Raw genomic sequence first — 24,799 nt, forward strand, 5'->3', positions numbered from 1 at the left:
CTACCCAGTGATCCAGCAATTGCACGATTAGGTATTTACCCGGACTACAAGAACACTGATTCAAAGGGATACGTGCACCCCTATGTTTATAGCAGCCTTATTACCATAGCCAAGATATGGAAGCATCCCAGGTGTCCATTAACTGATGAATGGATAACGAAAATATGGAATATATATATATATATATATAATGGAATATTACTCAGTCATAAAAAGAACGAAATCCTGTCATTTACGATGGTGTGGATGGAGCTGGAGTGTATTATGTTAAGTGAAATAAGTCAGTCAGAGAAACACAAATACCATTTGATTTCACTCATATGTGGAATTTAAGAAGCAAAACAAATAAGCAAAGGGAAAAAAATAAGAGAGGGTGAGAGAGAGACAAAGCAAGAAATAGACTCTTTTTTTTTTTTAAAAAGATTTTATTTATTTATTTGACAGAGAGAAATCACAAGTAGGCAGAGAGGCAGGCAGAGAGAGAGAGGGGGAAGCAGGATCCCTGCTGAGCAGAGAGCCCGATGCGGGACTCAATCCCAGGACTCTGAGATCATGACCTGAGGCGAAGGCAGTGGCTTAACCCACTGAGCCACCCAGGCACCCCAAGAAATAGACTCTTAACTATAGAGAACAATCTGATGGTTACCGGAGAGGGTATGGGAATGGGATTGGGATTAAGGACGGCACTTGATGTGATGAGTACTGGGTGTTTTATGAAAGTGTTGAATCACGACACTGTATACCTGAAACTAATATTACACTGTATTTTAATAATTGGAATTAAAAACAAAAAAAAAAGATCTAATACACAAAGCAAAATAAAATCAAAGACGTTTGTGAGAGCTGAGCAATAGGAATGGAGATTTGGAAGGAAATGAAATTATATGTAATAATTTATGTAATACTCAAGTAATATATTAGTAATATATGTGATACTACAGGAACACTTCTGACAGATCTTAACTTTTTTATTCCATGCCTTGTGGACTGAGACACCATGTATGACATGTTGTGCTAGAAAATTGTTATGTGGAGATTCATTTCTGGAATGTCAGTGTGAACAGTGTCTAAGAGAAAAAGATGAATGCTAGTTAAAAGTAGTAAAGGGAGGGGGTGCCTGGGTGGCTCAGTCAGTTAAGTGTCTGACTCTTGGTTTTGGCTCAGGTCATGATCTTAGGGTCCTAGGATCAAGGCCCCATGTCTGGCTCTGCACTTAGCAGGGCATCTGCTGGTGATTCTCTTCCCTTTTCCGCTCCCTCTTCCTCTGCTATCCCTCTTTCTCTAAAATAAATAAATAGGGTGCCTGCGTGACTCAGATGGTTAAGTGTCTGCCTTCAGCTCAGGTCATGATCCCTGGGTCCTGGGACTGAGTCTGGCATCGGACTCCCTGCTCAGTGGGGAGCCTGCTTCTCCCGCTGCCTCTCTCTTTCCATCTCTCATGAATAAATAAATAAAATCCTTAAAAAAAACATAATAAAAATAAAAAATAAATCTTTTTTAAAAAGTTTATTTTATTTTTCAGTGTTCCAAAATTTATTGTTTATGCACCACACCCAATACTCCATGCAATATGTGCCCTCCTTAATACCCACCACCAGGCTCACCCAACCCCATTCCCCTCCAAAACCCTAAGTTTGTTTCTGAGTCCACAGTCTCTCATGGTTTGTCTCCCCCAGCAATTCCCCCTAGTTCACTTTTTCTTTCCTTCTCCTAATGTCCTCCATGTTATTCCTTATGTTCCACAAGTAAGTGAAACCATATGATAATTGACTCTTTCTGCTTGACTTATTTCACTCAGCACAATCTTTTCCAGTCCCATCCATTTTGGTACAAAAGTTGGGTATTCATCCTTTCTGATGGAGACATAATACTCCATATATGGGCCATAACTTCTTTATCCATTCATCTGTTGAAGGACATCTTGGTTCTTTCCACAGTTTGGCAATTGTGGCCATTGCCGCTACGAACATTGGGGTACAGATGGCCCTTCTTTTCACTACATCTGTATCCTTGGGGTAAATACCCAGTAGTGTAATTGCAGGGTCATAGGGAAGCTCTATTTTTAATTTCTTAAGGAATCTTCATACTGTTTTCCAAAGTGGCTGCACCAACTTGCATTCCCACCAACAGTGTAAGAGGATTCCCTTCTCCACATCCTCTCCAACACTTGTTGTTTACTGTCTTGTTGATTTTGGCCATTCTAACTGGTGTAAGGTGGTGTCTCAATGTGGTTTTGATTTGAATCTCCCTGATGGCTAATGATGATGAACATTTTTTCATGTGTCTGTTAGCCATTTGTATGTCTTAAAAAAAAGTAGTAAAGGGAGTACTATTAAAATGGGGGAATGGGGCTTCCATATAGGACTGAGTTCAATTCCAAATACAATAAGGACAAATGGGCTATAGAGCCAGGAAGCAGAGTGAGGGAGTCAATGGATGGACTATTACTAGGTAATTCAAAGGTAGGGGGGGTTCTTGGTTAAGTGATTTAACAGAATATATAACAGGTCCAACATGGGGAAGGAGGAACTTGATGAGATTATCAATGGTGGTCAGATTGCAAGGGTAGGGGATTGGATTAGCAGGGTTCTTGCCAAAAGTGTTTTCAGCAGGGCAAGGACAGGGCCCAAAGACAATTCCTTTTTGAAGATAGGGCTCAGAAGAGCCTGTCTAAAGTTTGGTCAAGGAGCATCCTTTTCAGGAGCTCCATGGATCTTGTTCACAGTCAAATAGGCATAACTGGTCAGTATCATAAAAAAGAGTAATCATTTAGCATCTTGCATTGGTTTTTAGGACATACAATAAATTAAGAAATATTTATTCAAGAAAATCTATTTGGTTAGAACAGCATGTCTATGGCATTTGAACCATGACTGGCTCCCTCCCTTCCCTGTCCCAGCTCAGCCCGAAGGAAACATTACCCCAGGACTCCAGCAAATAATACAATTCTCTGTATTCCCCCAACTCCCTATTCAGGGCAGTGATAGTTTTTCAGGAGGAGAAGACTCAGACCACCAGTGTGTCCTTCCACACGAGCTATTTGTTGCAGAGACTAAGTTACAACAAGTGCAGCTGAGAGGTTGAGGTAGAGGTTCTGTCTCAGGGCTGCATGCTATGAATATGGGGCCCAATTCCAGATTGTTTGTAGGGTAGAGATAACATGTTGCAAGAGGCAAACCGAGAAGACCAGAGGCTACTCTCCCACCCAGCACCTTCCTCCTAAACAAAGGGTGTACTCTTTACCGTTCTTGCCCCAAGTGCAGAAACCTGGCTCTGGGATTTTGCCAAGGGGAAGAGGCAGGCTCCAAAATGGAGAATTCTAAGATTCTTCCTTCAGGACAGACTATTTGAAACAGAATGTGGTGGAGTTCCAATCTAAGGATGCTCTTTGAAAGACAATGGAGGTTTTGGGAGAAAGCAATTAAGAAAAGGCTGGTAGCTTAATGAGTGATAAAGCTACCATGGACCAGCCAGTTTAGCAGAGAGAACCAGGGAAAGAACAGACAGAACAAACCTCTAACACTGATCTCAAAAACTACCCCAGCAAAGGAGCACAAATTTAATTGGATTAGACTGTGGAGCAATTTATGTCCCAGGGAATTGTCACAAAGAATAGCCAATAAATTGGTAATTAGTGGAGCCTACGAGGTGGAAGTGATCAAGGAAAGAGAGAGTGGAAGAGACCCCTGCTAAAAGGTACTGTCATCCTAGGATAACTGTGTGCATGCCCAATACTGTGGCTTCTGAAGAGCAACATCAGAGACTTCACAGTGTGGATGAAGTAGACTTCACTAAAAGACTCCAGCCAGTTGATAAACAAATAGGCAAACAATAATAACAATCTCTGGAGGAACAGGGAAGGGGCGGGTATCCAGAGTAGCTATGATATATTATTTGGAGTGTCTAATTTCAACAAAAATTATGTAACAAAGAAATGGGAAAATGTGAACTTATACATAGGATAAAAAGTAAGCAGTAGAAACTGCCTGTGAGGACAGATGTCAGACTTAACAGAGATTTCCAAGTAGCCATATTCAAAGAACTAAAGGAAATCATGCTCAAAGAAATAAGAGAATATGATGACAATCTGTCACCATGTAGAGAATATAAATAAAGAAATAGTAATTATAAAAAGGAACTAATGGATTTTGTGAAGTTAAAAAGTACAATACCTGAAGTAAAAAAACTCACTGGAGAGGTTCAACAGTAGATTTGAACTGGTAGAAGAAAGAATTAGTGAGCTTGAAGATAGATCAAGAGATTATTGAGAAAACAAAACAAAATAAAACAAAACCAACAGGAAAAAGAAGAAGAAGAAAAATGAACAGAGCCTTAGGAGAAATCTGGAATGAATATAATGATATTAGACAAAATAAGTTTTTTTTTCTAAGATTTTATTTATTTTTCAGAGAGGAGAGAGTGAGAACAAGCAGGAGAAGCAGCAGGAAAAGGGAGAATCAGGCTCTCCACTAATCAGGGAGCCCAGTGAGGGACTTGATCCCAGGACACCAGGATCATGACCCGAGCCCAAACCAGATGCTTAACTGACTGAGCCACCCAAGCAACCCAGCAAAAGAGGTTTTAAAACAAAAAAATGTAAGTAGAGATAAAGAGGAGAATTTTTGTAATGAAAAAAGGACCAACCTGTCAGGAAGATATAACAATAAATATATATACCTAACAACAGAGCCCCAAAATATATGAAGCAAAAACTGACAGAAAATAAAGGGAAAGATAAGCAATCTGAGAATAACTGTTACAGACTTCAATACTTCTCTTTCAATAGTGGGTAGACTAACTAGGTGGAAGATCAAGAGGAAACTAATCCTAACAGATATCTATAGCACACTGTCCAACAGTAGAGAATATAAATTCTTCTCAAGGGCACATAGAGCATTCTCTGGGATAGACAATATACTAGATTATAAAACAAACCTCAGTTACTTTAAAAGGACTGAAATTGTTCAATGTTCTCCAACTACAATGACATGAAATTAGAAATCAACAACTGAAAGAAATTTGGGAAATTTGCAAATATATGGAATAAACACTTTCCTTAGTAACCAATAGGTCAAAAAAGAAATAACAGCAGAGACTAGAAAATACATTGAAATGAATGAAAATGAAGACACAATATAACAAAATCTATGGGGTGCAGCTAAAGCAGTGCTGAGAGGAAAATTACAGCTATAATCCCCTGTATCATAAAAGAGGAATGCTCTCTAATCATTATAACTTAAGCTTCTCCCTTAAGACATTTAAGGAAAAAGAGGAGCACATCAAAATTAAAGCAAGCAAAAAATAAATAAATAAAATAAAGGAAATAATAAAGATTAGAGTGGAAAAGAAACAGAGAATAGAAAAACTGTAGAGAAAAATCAACAACCTAAATGTTGGTTCCTTGAAAAGATCAACAGAATCGACAAACTTTTTAGCTACCTTGACCAAGAAAAAAAAGAAGCTTCAAATTACTAAAATCAAGAATGAGAGAGGAGACATTATCATTGACTTCATGGAGATAAACATATGCAGAAAAAAAAATCATTTGAGAAAATCCAACACACTTTCAGGATAAAAATACTCAACAAATTAGGAATAGAATGGAATTTCCTCAACCTGATGAAAGGAGCTATGAAAAACCCACAGCTAACGTAATACTTTTTTTTTTTTTTTAAAGATTTTATTTATTTATTTGACAGAGAGAAATCACAAGTAGGCAGAGAGGCAGGCAGAGAGAGAGAGAGGGAAGCAGGCTCCCTGCTAAGCAGAGAGCCCAATGCAGGACTCGATCCCAGGACTCTGAGATCATGACCTGAGCCGAAGGCAGCAGCTTAACCCACTGAGCCACCCAGGAGCCCTAACATAATACTTTTAATGGTGAAATATTAAATGACCTAAATTAAGGAAAAAGAAAAGAATATGTGCTTTCACAACTTTTATTGTATTGGAGTTTCTATCCAGGGCAATTTGGGAGAGGGTGGGAAGGAAGGAATCCAGATTGTAAAGAGGGAAGCAGTATGACCCTGTATTCCTAATGAATCCATTAAGAACTGTTAGAAGTAGTAAAGGAATTCAGCAAGTTTGCAAGATATAGAGTGTACAAAAATCGAATGTATTTCTACCATTGAATTGTATACTTCGAGTGAGTGAATAGTATAGTATGATTTATATCTAAATAAAGTTATTAAAAAATCAGTTGTATTTCTATATACTTGCAATGACCATTCCTAAAATGAAGTTAAGAAAATTCCATTTACAGTAGCATCAAAAAGAACAAAATATTTTAGAATAATTTTAAAAAAAGGAGTGCAGAATTAATACCCCAAAACTAGAACACATTGTTGAAAGAAATAAGAGAGCTAAGTAAATTGAAAGATGTCCCATATTCATGAATAGGAAAGTTTGTTATTTTTAAAATGACGATGCTCTCCAAATTGGTCTACAGATTTGATGTAGTCCTTATCAAAATCCAAAATCTGGCTTCTGGGAAGATCTGGAGAAGCTGATCCTAAAATTCACATGGAAATTCAAGAGACCAAGAATAGCTAAAACACTGGACATAGGGAGATGGAGAGGAGAAGGGAGTTGAGGGAAATTGGAAGGGGAGGTGAACCATGAGAGACTATGGACTCTGAAAAACAGCCTGAGGGTTTTGAAGGGGGGGTGGTGGGAGGTTGGGGGAGCCAGGTGGTGGGTATTATGGAGGGCACGTATTGCATGGAGCACTGGGTGTGGTGCAAAAACAGTGAATTCTGTTACGCTGAAAAGAAATAATAATAAAAAAAAAGAATAGTAAAGTTGGAGGACTCATGATTCTTAACTTCAAAACTTACTACAAGTCTACAGTAATCAAGAGTGTGGAACCTGGCAAAGAATAGGCATATAGACCAATGAAGTAGAATTGAAAGTCCAAAAATAAACCCATACATTTATGGCCAATTGATTTTTTATAAGGATGCCAAGATTATTTAATAGAGAACAGTCTCTACAACAAATGGTGTTAAGACACTTGGACATCCACACACAAAAGAAAGAGGAAGAGCACACAAGCAGAAGGAGCAGAAGGCAGAGGGAGAAGCAGGCTCCCCACTCAACTAGGAGCCCAAGGTGGGACTCTATCCCAGGACTCTAGGATCATGACCTGAGCCCAAGGCAGATGCTTAACAGACTGAGCCACCCAGGTGTCCCTAAATAAATAAAATCTTTTAAAAAAAAAGTTCCAAAATTAATTGTGATTGTTGTACAACTCCGTGAATAAACTAAAAGTCATTGAATTGTACACTTTAAATGGGTGATGTGAAACAATAGAAAAAATATGTATGTTAGTCTTTGCCCCTGGTCCCTGGCATGGGAACAATACCCTTATAATTTTTCTAAGTGATAGGAGCACTAGGAGCATCTTTTGTTCTAAAATTTGGTCTTTGACCTGATTCTCCACAAGAGCCCCTAAATCCCTTGGAATTTCCTGGGTCATAACAATGTCTTTTGTTTGAATGGGGTGACTTTTGGTGGGTTCCCAGACCCACCCAGGGGGCTGGTCGTCAGAAAGATCAAGCTATGATTAGAAGCTTGGAATTTTAAGCCCCACTGACCATTCTCCAGAAAGGGGAGAAGGGCTGGAAATCAAATAATGATGAACTTTCCATAAAAATCCTAATAGTATAGAGTTTTCAGGCCTTAAGGGTTGGTGAACACATCTCCCTGCCGGTAGGGTGGTCCACCCCAACTCCACTCCTGCACTTGGGACTGCTAGACCTCACCCTTTAGAGCTCTTAGTTTGGCTGTTCATCTGTATCCTTTATTTTTTATAAACAGGTAAACTTAAGTGTTTCCCTGAGTTCTGTGAGTTCTAGCAATCAGATCCAAGGGTGGGTGGACAGATCATGGGAGCCCCTGGTTTGTAGCCAAGTAGGACAGAAGTTGTGGGTAACTTGGGACCTACTTGGCATTGGTGTTGAACTAAGGCAGCGGTAGACTTGTGGGACCAAGCTTTCACCGTGGGGTCCGTGCTAACTCTGATTAGGGTTACAAATGAACTGAATTTTAGGACACCCAGCTGAAGTTGCCAGGAATTGCTTGGTGTGGGAAAGATCCCCAAGCATCTGGGGTCAGAAGGGTTGTGAGTGTAGTGGTGTGAGGGTAAAGGAGAAACACAGGAGCAGGAGGGTGATGTTCCTACTTAGGTAAATTGTAGGATATGTGAATTATAGTGCTACAAATACAATTGTTAAAATTGTTCATACTTAGAGATGTGAAGGTAGGGAGAGTAATCGCTAATTTGCACAGCTGGCCCTGTCCTATATTACGTATATACACCTCTAAGCTTCCTTCCTTCACCAAATTGTACTTTTCTATTTCAGCAAATAACCACACTAAGTTCCCTCAAGGTACTGCTCTCTGCCAGCCAATAGCTTCATTTAGGCAGCACTACCATCTAAATATGGCAATGTTTGTGTAATTTCTTTAACTGGTTTTTTGCATACTTGCCCGTATTTATAAAGGGATAGTGGAAAATGGTAAAAGTAAGTGCTGATGTTAATGATTTTACAGTCGAGACAAAGGAAGATATCATTTGGTAGGCCAAAAACAGTAAATTTGATGCTTATTGAATTTAAGCAAGTCTGTCAACTGTGTTCAATTATAAAGGAAAACAACACAATTTAAAACACATGTACAAAATGCTTTAAGTAACTTGTCATAGTTTGTGGCTAAAAGGTAGGGTATGGTGGTAGAACAATGTGTAGATCTTGACAATTATGTTTAGTAGAATATTATTTTGAGACACTGATTTTGTTTTTCTGATTATTATTTTTTTTTACTCAGGGGTCCTTCCCCGTTCAAACTAGACCCCTTGGCAGCCGTGCCTCAGGCTAGGGGTGTTGCAGCATAGTGCAGATACCAAAAAAGTCAATCCCTGGCCTTTGAGGTTTAAAATATGTTTTAGAAACCCAAGGCAGAGATAAAACTTTGTGATAAGAAGCTTTTGAACTTCAAAAGCTAGAACCATCAATAACCCAGGGCAGAAACTGAAGCGGCAACCACAGGCATAGAAGAATTTGTGATCAGTCGGAGCCAGGTTTTCTAGTGGCTTTCTTTCTCTCAGAGACTAGATAAAAGTTCCCTGGGCCTTGTAAGGAGAAGAAAGAGCAGAAGTAAGTTTAGAGGCTGGTGAATCCCTAGGAAGGAATCCCGTAGCCCAGTCTCTAGAGGTCCTGTACCTCCCGAGGCATAGGAACAATTGAGAAGAAAGGGCCATACGATGTCTCAGTAAAAGCCGCTAAGACCACGCCAGACGACCAGGCGACATCCCCGTCTGTCCCATCTGTACTTGCTGATGCTCTCTAACCCCTGAGAGAGGGACGGAGTGTGTGTATGGGTGGGTGCTGGGGAGGCGGAATCTTAAATTGACTGATAATGCCCAGATTTGACAGAAAGGATGTTTTAGCCATCTGGCAGAGGAGTAGCTCAAAAGAGAATTGCCAGTTTTGGGGGGCGGGGGTAGTCACACTTCTTGTACAGGTGAGTTTGGGGGCTTACATAAGCACCTATTCTGACTGGGCTGAGCAGGGGCATCAGAGAGCTTGACAGAGGGAACCTCACAGACCAACAAACTGTTTGCAATGATTTCTTGTGTTACAGGCTTCTTTATCAAGGGAGAGACCAGCACTGTTTAAATCCTCTTTCTACAAATTATTCATGAGCGTTGAAAAGACATTTCACAGTTAATACAATCTCTTGCTCTATCCTTTGCACAATTACTATTAGATCTTTCTATCCGACATCAAAGTTCAATTTTCTCTTTACCAAATAATATTTAAAGCAAATCAGATGAACAAGTTAACAGCAGAAAATTGAATTTAATCGTCAATATTTAAAGTGTAATTTATTTTGAATACTTTAAATATTCACGTATACGGTATATAACATTCAGATATAAAATCAAATTAAGCAATTATGTCATATTTGAGACTTTATAATTCTTTTTAGGTCTCTGAATTGTATCCCTCCCCTTCCTCCTTTCCTTCCAAGCAAATAAAACATGTGAGAATGAAGTTCGAATTTCAGGCGTTACACTTTCCAAAACGTGTTCCAGGAAAGCATTTCCAGGAAAGGCAAGGATTGTCTGAATGGGGAAATAACTTTTCTGTTCACTCCCCATCCCAGAATATCTAAATAAAAAAAGATCCGTGGGGCGCCTGGGTGGCTCAGTGGGTTAAAGCCTCTGCTTTCGGCTCAGGTCATGATCCCAGGGTCTGGGATTGAGCCCCACATCGGGCTCTCTGCTCAGCGGGGAGCCTGCTTCCTCCTCTCTCTCTACCTGCCTCTCTGCCTACTTGTGATCTCTGTCAAATAAATAAATAAAATCTTAAAAAAAAATAAAAAAGATCAAGCCACTGAATCTTCCAGTAGTTTATCTGTTTTTATTACAGATTTGGCCTATCCAATTGCAGTATGAATTAGAAATGGATAAAAACACTGCAGTCAGTTCATTTACTACCTCAACTAAAGGCAGGGCATAGTGGAAATAATGCTGGATTTTGAGTCTACATACCAGGTTTTGGTTTCATTTCTTTGTCATTTTATGGTATTTGTCTTTGTGTATATATACATTTTAAAGTACTTAGAAACTTTTTAAAGTTTTGCATTTTAAAGAATTTAGAAACATTTTAAAATATTTTAAATTATTAAAGTATTTTAAAGTATTTTAAAGTATTAAAAGTACATATTTTAAAATATTTAGAAACTATTTAGAAACTAGACAATGCTGATGTCAGTGGTGCACAGGTCACACACTTAGTGGTGTGATCTAAGAAGGCTCCTGCGTGCCTCCCTTCAATGTCACCTGTGTTTTTCCCCCCATGAGAAGCGCTATCCCAAACTTTCTGTCAGTTGCACTTTGCTTCATTTTAAATAGTTTTGCCATCTGTGAATGCATTTCTAAACATTATGTTTGTTTAGTTTTGCCTGTTTTAAAATTTTATACCAATGGAATAATACTGTGTTTATCCTTCTGTTACTTATTTCTGTCCTTACTTCACCCAAGCTTATGTTTTAGAGACACGTTCATGTTGGTACGTGAACCTGTAGTTCACTTGTTCCTGCTGCTGGTTAATTTCTGTTGCGTGACTGTGCGCTATTGTGTTCATCCATTTCTACTGTTACAGACATCTGTGTTCCTTCCGGTTTTTTGCTATGACAAACAATGCTGCTGTGAGCACGTTTCACAATGCAGTGTGCAAGAATTTCTCTAGATTACATGCCTACTCATAGAACTGCTGGCTCAACTTGTTTTGTTTAAAGATGTATTTATTTATTTGAGAGAGATGCAAGTGGGGTAGAAGCAGAGGGTGAGAATCCCAAGCAGACGCTCTACTGAGGGGCTCTCTCCCACCCCCTTGAGATCATGATCTGAGCCGAAATCAAGAAGGGGACGCTTAACCAAGTGAGCCACCCAGGTGCCCCTGCTGGCTCAACTTTTAAATTTGATGTCTAATTGTGGTCGAAGTGGTTGGTACAATTTACACACAGACATTACTGACATGTCTGAGTTTTTAAAGGATTTTGTTTATTTATTTGAGAGAGAAAGGGAGAGAGGCTATGGAGAGAAGGGGCAGAAGGAGAGGGAGAAGCAGACTCCTTGCTCAGCGAGGAGCCCAACATGGGGTTCGACCCCAGGACCCTGAGATCATCACTGGAGCTGAAGGAAGACGCTTAACTGATTTAGCCACCCAGGAGCCTCTAGATTGTCTGATTTTCTAATTTTTACTGTTTTGGAGGGTATAAAAGTATATGTCGGGATTTCAATTTTCATCTCCTTAATTGTCAATGAGGCTTTCAAATGTTTATTGGCCAACCAAGTATAGCATGTCTTATTAGCTGTGATAACTTGGATGTGTTGCTTAATTTGGATCTTCTTTTCTTCATCAGGAAATCCAGGAGGGTAATGACATATACCTCACAAGATACTGCCCTTTGGAGGAAGAACCTGCCATGGTCAAATGACATTTGCTTAGCTTACTTTTAGATAGCATTTTGACTAGTATTGCTCTGAGGAGTAGATCTCTGGGGGTTACATCTCCAGATGATGCAGTGGTCAATGGAGAGATGACAGGTTCAGAGACACAACCTGGGGAAAGGAGAGGGCTGTATCAGTCTGGTTAAGAAAGCAAAACAAGGGGTGGCTGGGTGGCTCTGTCGGTTGAGTGTGCAATTCTTGGTGTCGGTTCGGTCTTGATTTCACTCTTGTGGGTTCCAGCCCCTGGTCTGGGCTCCACGTTGGGCATGGAGCCTACTAGAAAGAAAGAAAGAAAGAAAGAAAAGAAAGGGAAGGAAAGAAGGAAGGAAGGAAGAAAGGAAGGAAAGATAGAAAAGAAAGAAAGAAAAGAAAGGAAGAAAGAAAAGAAAAGAAAGAAAGATAGAAAGAAAGAAAGGAACCTAATGTTCATTGTTTAATTTAAGGTGACACTAACAGCTTTAATAAACAAACCCTAAATTTCAGTGGCTTAACAAAGTTAACCAGAGTATACATCTGGTTCCTGTGTTCCCATTCAGAAGGCAGTTTTTCTCCACTGATTTAGGAAACCTGTGGCCCCACTATGCCCTAGGTCCATGGAGTCTCCTGCTTCCGCGGGCACAGAGGAAACAAGAGTCAGGAGGTCCCAACATCCACCCACGTCTTTCAAGTATATGCCTGGAAATGAAATGTCTCTTCTGATCACATTCGTTTGGTGAGACCTGGTCACATGGCCACATCCAGATGTGAGGAGGCCACAGAAGTATATTCCTGGGTTGGGTTGCTCCCTGCCAGCAACAACAGGACTTTATGGAAGGGAAGCCACAGTCAGACACGGTGTTAATCCACGACCAGCGCAGGCGGCATTGCCATCCTCTCCTTCCATCCCCACTTCGGCAGTGTGATTCCCCTGTTCCTGTTGATTCTCCTTTTCCTGCTCATTTTATTTTATTTTATTTTATTTTTTAGATTTTACTTATTTACTTGGAAGAGAGAGAAATCACAAGTAGGCAGAGAGGCAGGCAGAGAGAGAGGGGGAAGCAGGCTCCCTACCCAGCAGAGAGACTGATGTTGGGCTCCATCCCAGGACCCTGAGATCCTGAAGGCAGAAGCTTAACCCACTGAGCCACCCGGGCACCCCTTCCTGCTCATTTTAATGTAGATCACGCAGTGCTGAGAAAGAATCAGGGAAGAAGACGCATTGTTGTCCCACTTCCTGGCTTTTGCCATGCTTTATCCTCTGCTGAGGACCCTCTCCCAAACTAACCTGTGAGCTCGGGGAGAAAAACTGCATACTGTTTTCGGTCAAGAATTTAGAGCTGGATCAAGGAATGTGAATCAGTGCTTCTCAAACCTTTTTTCGTTTTGTTTTGTTTTTTGTTTTAAAATTCTTATTTATTTTTAAAATTTCTTTTCTGTGCTTCTCAAACCTTAATATGCACACCCATCCCCTGGGGATCTTGTGAAACAGTGGATTCTGATTTAACAGGTATGGGGCAGGCCCCCAGATTCTGCATTTCTCAAAAGATCTCCGGTGATGACGGTACCACTGGTCCAAGAAGAACCGTCATGTAGAAGCCCACTGTTCATTTACTGACGAGATCTTTATTGAGTGCCTACAGTGTGCCCGGCATTGAGGCGACAACAGTGAATGGACTGGGAGAGTAATTTGCCACTCCTCAGGTTGCAAGTCTGTACGTATTTGTTCAACATTTATATAGTTAATTGAAACAGGTTTTTAAAATTTTTTATTTATTTATTTGAGAGAGAAAGAGAGAGAGCGAGAGCACACAAGCAAAGAGAGGGGCAGAGGGAGAGGGAGAAGCAGGCTCCCTGCTGAGGAGGGAGCCCAATACGGAGCTCGAACCCAAGACCGTACAGTTGTTCCAGTCCTGACCTCGACTGTAGGCAGGTGCCAGAAACTCAGTTTATATGTTAAAGTTTATACATTAAAGGAATGTGGAGCATAGGAGGGACTTTAGGAAATACTGGCTTAATGAAAGAAGAGAGAAGGGGAAGAGTTTGACACTCAGTTTCCTGGAAAGGATTGAGTTAGTTCTTTTTTTTTTTTTTTTTTTTTTTAGATTTTATTTATTTATTTGACAGGCAGATCACAAGCAGGCAGAGAGAGAGAGAGGAGGAAGCAGGCTCCCTGCTGAGCAGAGAGCCTGATGCGGGGCTCGATCCCAGGACCCTGGGATCATGACCTGAGCCGAAGGCAGAGGCTTAACCCACTGAGCCACCCAGGCGCTCCAAGTTAGTTCTTTTTAGGATAAAGTATCAGAATCAAACATGCTCAGTACGAAAGTTTTGGAGACTTTTTGAGAGAAACAGGATGACATTTTCCTCCACTGTGCGCCTGCTCTTACACAGCTGTCACTCAGACTTCTGCATGTTCTTTTGGGCCCCTCGTTTTGTTACAGGGCTGCGGTCGCTCTCTGGACCTTCCCGCCTGCTGCTGTCCGTGTTCTTACGTCGTCCTTACATGGGAGATTGTTAGCGGTTACATCAGAATCCCTCTCAGGGAAGAATCCTCTCATCCTTTCTCCCTTTGACCATTTATGCTGTTTCCAACTTTCCGTTTTCAAAAATGGTGTTGCGGGGCACCTGGGTGGCTCAGTGGGTTAAGCCTCTGCCTTCAGCTCAGGTCATGATCTCAGGGTCCTGGGATCGAGCCCCTCATCAGGTTCTTTGCTCAGCAGGGAGCCTACTCCCCCACTCCCCCACGCCTGATTCTCTGCCTATTTGTGATCTCTCTGTCAAATAAATAAATAAATAAAATCTTTTAAAAAAAAAATAGTGTCGGGGCACCTGGGTGGCTCAGTGGGTTAAGCCGCTACCTTAGGCTCAGGTCATGATCTCAGGGTCCTGGGATCGAGCCCCGCATCAGGCTCTCTGCTTAGCAGGGAGCCTGCTTCCCTCTCTCTCTCTCTGCCTGCCTCTCCATCTACTTGTGATTTCTCTCTGTAAAATAAATAAATAAAATCTTAAAAAAAAAATAGTGTTGTGACAAACCAGTTTGTATAGCAAGATTTTCTGTATTTAGAATAGTTTCCTTTAAGGTAGATCTGAATGAAAAAAAAAATGTGTCTTTTAAATAACCTCAGGCCAGAAATCTCAGACTGAAGCTGACTCAGCTCTGGTTAGGACTTTGTGAAAGTTTGAGAGCGTGCCTTCCAGTCCAGTGGTCGGCCTTGAATTAGGTCAAGTTCAGCTCCTTCATTCGTGTGATTCTCTAAAACACATAGACTCAACCATATTACATGCATATTTAAAGATGTTTAGGCCAAATGTAATTTTTTTTTTGGAATCGGTCTCCTAAAGCACATTGTCTTATATGATGCTGTAACAGCAAATATCAAACACACATGCACACATGTGGCCTGGAGAATTATGAGGCATGCACATACATCTGTCTAGAAAATAGATGTATGAGGAAAGGTCTCTCTTGAGCCTGAGGCTTTATTTAATGGGGCAGCTCAGCCAATGCAGCAATAATAAGAAATGGGACTTCTATTCTGGCCATCTTTCTTTTTGAAATGGGACTAGGAAGAGAGAACTGAGCCCCTCATAGCTTACCCCTACCTCCTTAAGTCAGTGACAAGACAGACATGATTCTGCTGCCCCTTGTCCCATGTCTCTTGGAAATTGTGTTGAACTGCCAGTAGAGGACTCAGCTCGTGGTGCTGGTGTGGAAGAGATATCTGTGGTTTTGGTGGGGAAATCCCGACACTGAATACTCACTCTCTCACTGTATAGTTTTAGGTAAAAAATTTTAAATATTTTATTTATTTATTAGAGAGAGAGGGGAAGAGAGAGAGAGAGAGAACACAAGCTGGGGGAGCAGCAGAAGAGGGCAGGGGGGAAGCAGACGCTCTACCGAGCAGGGAGCCCGACGCTAGTTTCAATCTCAGGACCCTGAGATCATGATCTCAGCAGAAGGCAGCTGCTTAAGCAAATGAATCACTCAGGTGCCCTTAGGTAACTTGTTATTACTGAGTCACTATGTTTGTAAAACAAGATCATCATAACAAGGACTGCCTCACGATATGGATGCAAACATTCAACACCATAATGGATATGAAGATGCTTTTAAAAATTTCAGTTCTCTGTACTAAGAATGCTATTTGCTGTTCCTTCCCTACTTCTTCCACCTCCTTCAGAACCAGGGCTGCTCTCCATTCAGTCAATTCACAGTGTGATCTGGAAGAGGCTCTGCCTTCCTCATTTCCAACAAATAACCTTGCAGCACTCAGCAGGGGAAGATACTGACCTGGAGCTTCCTTTTCAGTGCGTCCTTGACCTCCTTGTTGCGGAAGCTATAGATGAAGGGGTTGAGCATGGGAATTATGATGGTGTAGAACACGGACACTATTTGGCCATTGGTATCATTAGTGGACCCATGAGGCTGGACATAGGTGAAAACCACAGTGCCATAGAAAATGGCAATGGCCAGGAAGTGGGAGGCACAGGTGGAGAGGGCCTTCTCCCGTCTAGCTGCTGAGCGCATCCTCCCAATGGCCACCAAGACCAAGCTGTAGGAGGTGAGGATGACTGCAGCTGGCAGAAGGGTAACCAGAGCGGAGAAGATGTAGAGGACCACTCCTGCTGTGGCTGTGTTGGCACAAGCCAGGCGGAGAAGGGGAGGGATGTCGCAGAAGTAGTGTGTGACTTGGTTGGGTCCACAGAAAGGCAGAGCAAAGACATTCCCAGTCTGTATAGCAGAGTTGGCACCACCGAATGCATAGGAAGCCGCTACCAGCTGGAGACAGGTCTCCTTGGTCATGACCGAACCATAACGGAGGGGTTGGCAGATGGCCACGAAGCGGTCATAAGCCATGGAGGCCAGCAGGAAGCTCTCGGCTGTCACGTGCACCACGAAGAAGGTCAGCTGGACCACACAGCCCTCGAAAGAGATGGACTTGTCTGAGGCCAGGAAGTTGGCTAAGAGCTTGGGTGTGACCACAGAAGAGTAACAAATGTCAAGAAAAGAGAGGACACTGAGGAAGAAATACATGGGGCTATGGAGACGGGAGTCCGTGAAGATGAGTGCCATCATTCCCAGGTTGCCCGTCACTGTGATGACATAAATGAGCAGGAAGGTTACAAATAGAAACTCCTGGAGATCTGGATAACCGGAGAATCCCAACAAGATGAACTGGGTGACTGGGGTGTGGTTTCCACTGGCAAGGGCTAGTTCTCCAGGTGTCATCTGCAGAGGTGACAAGTGATAATCACTCAAATGGGAATTACCTGAGCATGTCCACTGCGGTGCATAGGACAATGAGGGAGAGTATAAGCAGGTATAAGGCTTCTTGCACAAGATGCTAATGGGAAGCATGGTGCATAGTGGAAAGGACATGAACTGGGAAGCCTGACAGATTCTGTGATTATAGCACTAACTAGTTTTGTCCCCTTGGATAAGCTGTATTGATGCACTTTAGGTTTCTTGTCATGAAGTGAAGAAAGTATGCCTACTTTTCAGGCTGCATGGCCCAAATGAAAAAAGGAATGTAAAATATCTGAACGTCTGGAACACAGTAAGTGATCAATGAGTTATGAGGCCTCTTCCCCAATTTCTAGTGCCTGTATCTATACATATGCTTGTGACTGGATTTCACAATTTTTTCATTCATTTTAAAAATCCAGATATAATTCACATTCACCATTTTAGGGACACCTGAGTGGCTCAGTCAGTTAAGCGTCTGACTCTCGATTCCAGAACAGGTCATGATTTTGGGGTCCTGGGATTGAACCCCATGTTGGACTCGGTGCTCAATGGGGAGTCTGCTTGAGATTCTCTCCCTCTGCCCGCGCCTGCCCTGGGTTCTCTCTATCTCTCTAAAACAAACAAACAAACAGCTAGATAGTTAGACAGCTAAATAAATAAATAAGTAAAATCTGTAAAAAAATAAAGTGTATGATTCACTGGCCACACAACCAGCCCCACTATTTAACTGCAGAACACTTTTATCACCCAACAAAGAAAACCACGTGGCCACTGGTAGGCACTCCCCACTCTACCCTTCCCCCAGCTCCTGAAAATCATCAATCTACTTTCTGTCTCTTTAGATTCGTCTGTTCTGGGCATTTCATATACATGGATTCATACAATTAGTGGCTTTTTGTGTCTGGCTCCTTTCCCTTAAAGTTTCCAAGGTTTATTCATGGCGTAGCATGTAAGGGTTTTCATTCTGTCTCGTATTTAAACTTCTTTCAGGGCATCCCCTTTATATAGTAACCATTGTGTCCTCTGAGAATCTATCAAGTTGAGTGTTACCTGGGAGACCATCAGCTTGAAAATAGTGTTTTAGTGCTTGCTTGACTGTCCTCCAAGATATTTATCTGTAGGAGTATTGGAAATGCCCCTAGTCCTTTCCTTCTTCCCCATACATCCCTCTCTCTTCTGCCCCTCATTTCCCACCTCCTTGAGGATCTGGGATACACCCTGAAATTAGTCCTAGGAAAACCTCACTAATCCCTTCATCCACGTCAAATGGTTTATGTGGAAGACAAGGAGGAAATGTGGTGTCTCCTCGAAGAAGAACGTGGAGTGGCCTCACCTTTGTTCCCACCTGCTGTAACATGTACAGGATAGAGACCAGCTTTCTGGTTCCAGCTCTGTTACCTCGGGCAATTCTCTCTCTGATTCCTCGTTGGCAAGTCAAGGTTTGGCATGGAAGATCTCAGAGATCACACTTGGCTGTGACAATGACAATGAGTGAGGGCATCCTCCCTGAACTTGCTGTCTGGGGATGAGTCTTTGTCAAGTGTAGCCCCAGGCACCACAAAAAGAATCCATGTGAATTTGTCCAGAAAAAGGATACTCTATACCTAATAATAACAGACAATTTGAGGAGGGTCTGTCCAACTCACAAGAATCTATTTAAGTCCCTGGCCACTCACAGCAGAGATCCCTCGCAAATATTTCATACATAAAGGAGGAAGTTATGAGAAATCTTGCTAACATATAAGAATAGAAGGGAATATGGGGACTGCTCTTATGGTAATGCCATTCAATTCATTGAACTTCTTAGTTAATGCCAAGAATCACAGTGATGTATCATCAAAAATTATATTGAATGTTGCATCGTCTGTCAATTTGAAAAGATCCTCCCTCTATTCTGTTGAAAGATTTCCATCTGACTTAAAAAGGATTTTATAGGCAGTCATTAAAATCATTCACTTTTCAACACCTATTTACGTAATTACCTCTTTGTGTGGTATCCTTGTGTTTTTGTATGCCGGCAAAATGTCTTATACTAAGAGTCAGGATGGGGTAGAGGCACGCATTTCTTTTCAAAAATGAAAGGAGGATAATTGTGAAGGGGGAGATGAGAAAGGAGTACAGGACCCCCTCCCCCAACCCCCATGCATTTCCAAGGACACTGGTTTTGTAAAAGAGTAGATGCGGACCTTGAGGTTCTGGAAATTAGTTCCCTTTAAAATTGCTTTGTCTACGAATCCCTTGAAAAGTCTTTACTTCAGCCCTCAGGGGTACACAACCGTAGTTTGAAGAACATGGCTTTAGAAGCACTGGTCAGTCCCAGGACACTGTCCTCTGCCCTACTGCCCTTCCTTCCTCTCAGGGCTGGTCTTGTGATTTTGTGACCCTAAGAGATTTCACTGGAGCATTCTGCACCCTTCAGAGACTAACCCTCTGTTTAGTGCAAAGATCAGAATATGCAACCCTGAAAGGCAGGCTCCCAGGGATGGGGCAGGATCCCATCATGTGCTTACATCTTGGAGTTTAACCTAGCAGGATCAGCTTCCTGCCCTGTGCTCTACTTCCTCCCCCAAGTGTCCTGTGTATCTTTTATGCTTGCTCTTCCTTTTCTACTTTTTTAAAGATTTAGTTGTGTCCAGATCTCAATATCCACAAGTCTCTGATCTGCCATGAATCTCTGATAGGATGACTGCGAATCCACTACACACACACACACACACACACACACACACACACACATATGCATGCACACTCACACTCACTGTTGTTTTTAGGGTGAGGTCCTGGATCCTACTCTCCAGTAAATAAGGTTTCTGTTCTCCTTCCCAAATCCTCCTTTCCCACCATATTCCCATGGTCCAGACTGTGTTCCTTCCTCATCCTTTGCTACTCCCATCCCGTCTTCCAGATGGCCATTCGATTCCTCCAGAGCAACACCCACCAATCATTCTTGATTGTGGCGACCTCAAGGAACAGCCTTACATATGTACCCGTGGGGTCTCAGTGTGCAAAGTACCCCTAGGCAGCATCTGTGAATCCTGCAAAACCAACCCTCAGCCCTTCTTGTCAGATTTCCCTTACCCGACTGAATGCTCTTTTTGTGTGCCGTTAGCATCTAGCAGCTGAATCTCACACAGATGTATTTAGAATTATTTAACGGGGCTTCATCAACGTCGCTGTCTTTCTTTCCTCCCACTGGCTTGTTTTGCTTTCCCATCACATTATAACTTCAGAAAGCAGAGGCTATTCTAAGTCTTGTATAAGTGAACAGCAAATATTTGAGCAACCACTGTTATCCAGAACTTTTTCTACCATTGCAGTTCAAACATATTCAAGCTACTGCAGTTGCCCAAAGTATTTAAACAACTACTGTTCAACTAGGGTAAGACATGGCTTTGGCCATTTAGGGTCTTGAAATTTTGCTGAGAGACAGACTCATCCCTGTGAAACAAGAGTGAAGTTGGGTGGTGCCCTCTTGCCGGTAAAACCCACTGGAGTGGTGGAGAAGGCTTCAGAAACAGGAGCATGGGGCTGAGCCTTGTGGGAGGATGGAGGGGCTCGGTTCAGGAGACAAGGCAGCACCACAGCCTGGTGGTGCTTTTAATTAAACTCCTCAGTCAACATCTACCAGGCAAAAGATGCACTGGAAAGAGAAAACCTGGTAGAGTTTCTCAACCTTCTTGAGCCTCAGTTTCCCTTGTTTCTGGGCAGAAAGACAATGGTATCCATGGACTTAGCCCATTCTTGGCAACAGGGTAAGCCCCAGGTATGCATTAAGTTCCATCCCACTGCCAGTTAGATTATGAGTCCGCCATGGATGGGGAGCTGGAGGAGATTGCTCAGGACCCCTGAGTGCAGTGGGATCTCAGGAATGCTTACATAGGGGTGGGGTGGGTGCAGATTTGGGGATTGAGGAAGGAGAAGTTAACAGCTTTCTGAATCAGCTCTGGTGGAACTCAGTGCAATTTCCAATAGGCAAATACCAACCTTAGCAAACAGTGCTCCCAGCCTGGTCTACCTCTAGATGCTCTCAGCCCAGCCACATAGGGAAGACTCTGGGACTCACTTTCACTCCGGCCTGTTTCTTTCAGGTTGTTCCTCCTGGGGCTCCTCTTGGGGGGAAGGGGCACACATCTAGACCTGGTGACAAGGCATACAGCATATGACTGAGCCTTTGGGTGCATCCTGGTTCTGCTGGGCTTATAAAGCTAGCTAGCTCCATCCCCTCTGGATCCCAGGTGGCTGCAGGCGCTCAGAGCTCTGGAGAGGTGCTGGAAACATACCCACCCTCATATCCCCTTCAGGGGTCCCGCAAGGTTCAGGTCTCGGGGAAGAAGAGCCGATCCCCTGTAGGTTGTGGTCACTTGCTTTGGTCTTGAGACAGAGGGAGGTTAGGGTCTCCTGGAGGAGTTGGACTTTATGGTCCTTTCACACCAGCAGAAGGACTTCCTGACTCCTCCTTGGAGTCTGAAGTCCAGATAAGAAAAAGTCAGCTTGCCCCTTGGGAGCTTGCAGAAGACTGGGTGACAGCTTACCCCGCTAACCCCACTAAATGACCCAGGGGCTCTTTGCTGGGCCCTAATTCTGGTCAAATGAGTTGGTGACACTGAGCTCCGCAGAGTATATGCATCTAGAGCTCCGTGCCTTTCCCTGTTACTTCTGTGTCCTAGCAGCTGAGGGCCATGGAGGGAAGCTGGGGGCACATGGGGTAGGAAGTCTGAGGCTTGACCCTCTCTGTGAAGCTCTCCTGGTTTGGGCTGCCAGGGACTCATCTAAGGAGGCACTGGGGGCCTTGTTAACAGAATAGGTAATTTATTTATATTAGCAATTAAAAAAATTCCATTTTCAGAAAGGCAGCTAACTTCTAAGCCTAGGAAATGCCGATGGGCATAAGGAGGAGCCCAGGGGACCGTTAACAATGTTCATCTCCCAGCTGTTGCATCGTCCCTCCTCTTCCCCACTCTGACTGCTTTGCGGGTGGGGAGGGGCGGCTCCCTCCTGCCCCGCTGTCAGCCAGCTACGCTCTCTGGAGCCCAGCAGGCGCTTGGCAGACGTGTGATGCCTCAGGGCCGCAGGACCCCACGAGAACACCAGGAGCAAAGTAGCGGCGTGCATGTTAGAAAAAGAGCATATTTGGACATTTTTAAAAAGCACCAGGAGATGATAAGACATTAGAATTTGCTTTAAAAAAAAAATCTGTGTAGGTGCATGGGGAAAAAAAGGGCACTTTGGAGATCATTGATAAGATCTAATATGAACATCTAATATGAACCGTGGCTCAGGTCATAGTACTGTATATCTGCAAAATGTCCCAGTTTTGGTAACTACGGAATCTGGAAAAGAATTATGTATTCTTTTTTTTGTTTGTTTTGTTTTGTTTAAGATTTTATTTCTTAAGTAATCTCTATCCCCAGCATGGGGCTCAAACTCATGACCCCGAGATCAAGAACCCTACGCTCCCCGGACTGAGCCAGCCTGGCGCCCCGAGAATAATCTATTCTTAGGAACTCTCCAGTGAAGTGTCTAGTGATAAGTGGTTTGGAAAACATGCCATATCTGTATGAATATTCTGTGTGTATGTATGAACATGTATACGGACATGTAAACTAAAGATATCTCTGGGTAAAGGATCTGTGGAGTTCCTGTGTTATTCTTGTAAATGTAGAAGTATAGTAAATACATTATAAATATACATTATATTAAATCATGTCAAAATCAAAAGGTAAAAAAAAAAAAAAAGTCTGGATAGGAGGAGGGGATGGGGAGACACGAAGCAGGAACTGGCTGTAAGCTGGTCATTGTCCCGACTGGGTGATCGGTACGTGAGAGTTAGCTGCTCATGCTCTCTGCTTTCTACATATTTGAACTTGTTCATAATAATTTTAAAAGGTTTTGAAGCATCACAGAAAAATCAAGATTTTCTTGCAATTCCTTGTACCTAGTTTACAGTTTTAGATTTGTATGTGGGGTGGTACACCCCATAGTTTTTCAGTGTTTATCTTAAAGGAAACAAAAATTCAAAGAAAGGAAGTTGCTTAGCCAGTGTCATGCAGCTAATTAGTTCTAGACTCAAAAGTTTAGCTCAGTGTCTTCTGGGTCCCAGTCTATGAGTCTTTATACAATGCCTTTGTCCTCTTAATCAGGGCCTGGTCAATAATTTGGAATTACTAAGTGCATAGAACATTCTTTTTTGCCCTATGAAGATACTTCAGTACTTTACTGCTTTACTTTTTGAGGAATTTTTTAAACAAATTGAAAACACGGACATTAGTATCACAAGCACCCATATGTCCACCACTTTGACTTAGTAAATGTACATGTTCTTGCTATAGATGCTTCAGATCTTTTTTTTTTTTTTTTAAATCATGGAAGTAACACACAAAAGGTCATTGAAATCTCCATGTATGCTACCCCTGTCCCATACCCCTCCCTCCCTAGCGACAACCATTATCATAACTTTGACTTGTAACCTTTATAGTCTACGAAAGCATCATTTTTTAAGACTTTATTTATTTGACAGAGAGAGAGAGACAGAGGGAGTGGGCAGAGAAAAAATCAGGCTTCCTGCTGAGCAGGGAGCCTGATGTGGGGCTCGATCCCAGGAAGCTGGGAACATGACCTGAGCCAAAGACAGCTGCTTAACAACTGAGCCACCCAGGCGCCCCTGAAAACATAATTTTCAAACAAAATTAAAACTATGACTCATACAAATATAAAAGACACACATATCAAAGACTTTATTCTATCAATAAGAAAAACGCTAAGATATTAAGGCCAGTTCAAAAGGCATTTGTGGGGAAGGGAATTTATAAGCAATAACTTAATAAAAATAATAAAAGAAAATTAATTTAAAAGGAAGTTAGGAGAAGACTGCCACATTAGATACTCAAGTGATTCTTGTCCTATATGGCAATAAACTATGAACTTGGGGTTATTTTTTCTACAGGACAGATACCGTTTGCATTTCTACCAGACAAAAATCTGTAAGTTAACATGTAACTTCTTTAAGTTTGTAACTTTTAATTAGCAGTAACCATGGGCCAAACCAGGTGCATTTCCTAAATAAATCCTTGGGTGGACCTGTTAAACGATACCCCACTGTAACATCGAAAGGACACTCCACTCACTTTTCCCCATTATTTCCAAGTTTTGGATAATTTTTCTTAGCAAATCTATATTTCTATATTTTCCTACATATATGAATCTATATATAATAATAGTATTGAGTGTTGATTTGTGCCAAGCACTGTTTTGTTTGTTTGTTTGTTTGTTTTGAGAGAGAGGGCACAAGCGAGTATGCACGTGTTAAGAGGCAGGAGGGGCAGGCGGAGAGGAGAGAGAGGATCTGAAGCAGCTCCACATCCAGTGCAGAGCTCAGCGCACAACCCTGAGATCACGAAATCAAGAGCTGGATGTTTAGCTGACTGAGTCACCCAGGCGCTGCTGTGTCAACCACTCTTTCAAGGGTTTTACCGATATTAAGTCCTTTGTACCTCAAAATCCGTTTTAGGTACTGTTATTATTCTCATTTTACAGATGAAGAAACTGAGGCACAGAAG

At 42.2% G+C, this 24,799-nt stretch overlaps 1 protein-coding gene across 1 annotated transcript; it reads right to left on the reverse strand.

The window, feature by feature from the left end:
• Nucleotides 1-16,265: 16,265 nt before the first annotated feature.
• On the reverse strand, nt 16,266-17,375 carry LOC122914484 (olfactory receptor 1052-like). Its single transcript, XM_044261099.1, has one exon. It carries the CDS (start codon nt 17,373-17,375, stop codon nt 16,266-16,268), a length of 1,110 nt encoding a protein of 369 aa, XP_044117034.1.
• Nucleotides 17,376-24,799: the final 7,424 nt, after the last annotated feature.

The sequence above is a fragment of the Neovison vison genome, chromosome 7, assembly GCF_020171115.1.
Source record: "Neovison vison isolate M4711 chromosome 7, ASM_NN_V1, whole genome shotgun sequence".
Classification (NCBI taxonomy): domain Eukaryota; kingdom Metazoa; phylum Chordata; class Mammalia; order Carnivora; family Mustelidae; genus Neogale; species Neogale vison.

Coding starts and splice junctions, on each gene's coding strand:
- LOC122914484 (XM_044261099.1), bottom strand. CDS start 17,375: ATGTCCTTTCCACTATGCACCATGCTTCCCATTAGCATCTTGTGCAAG.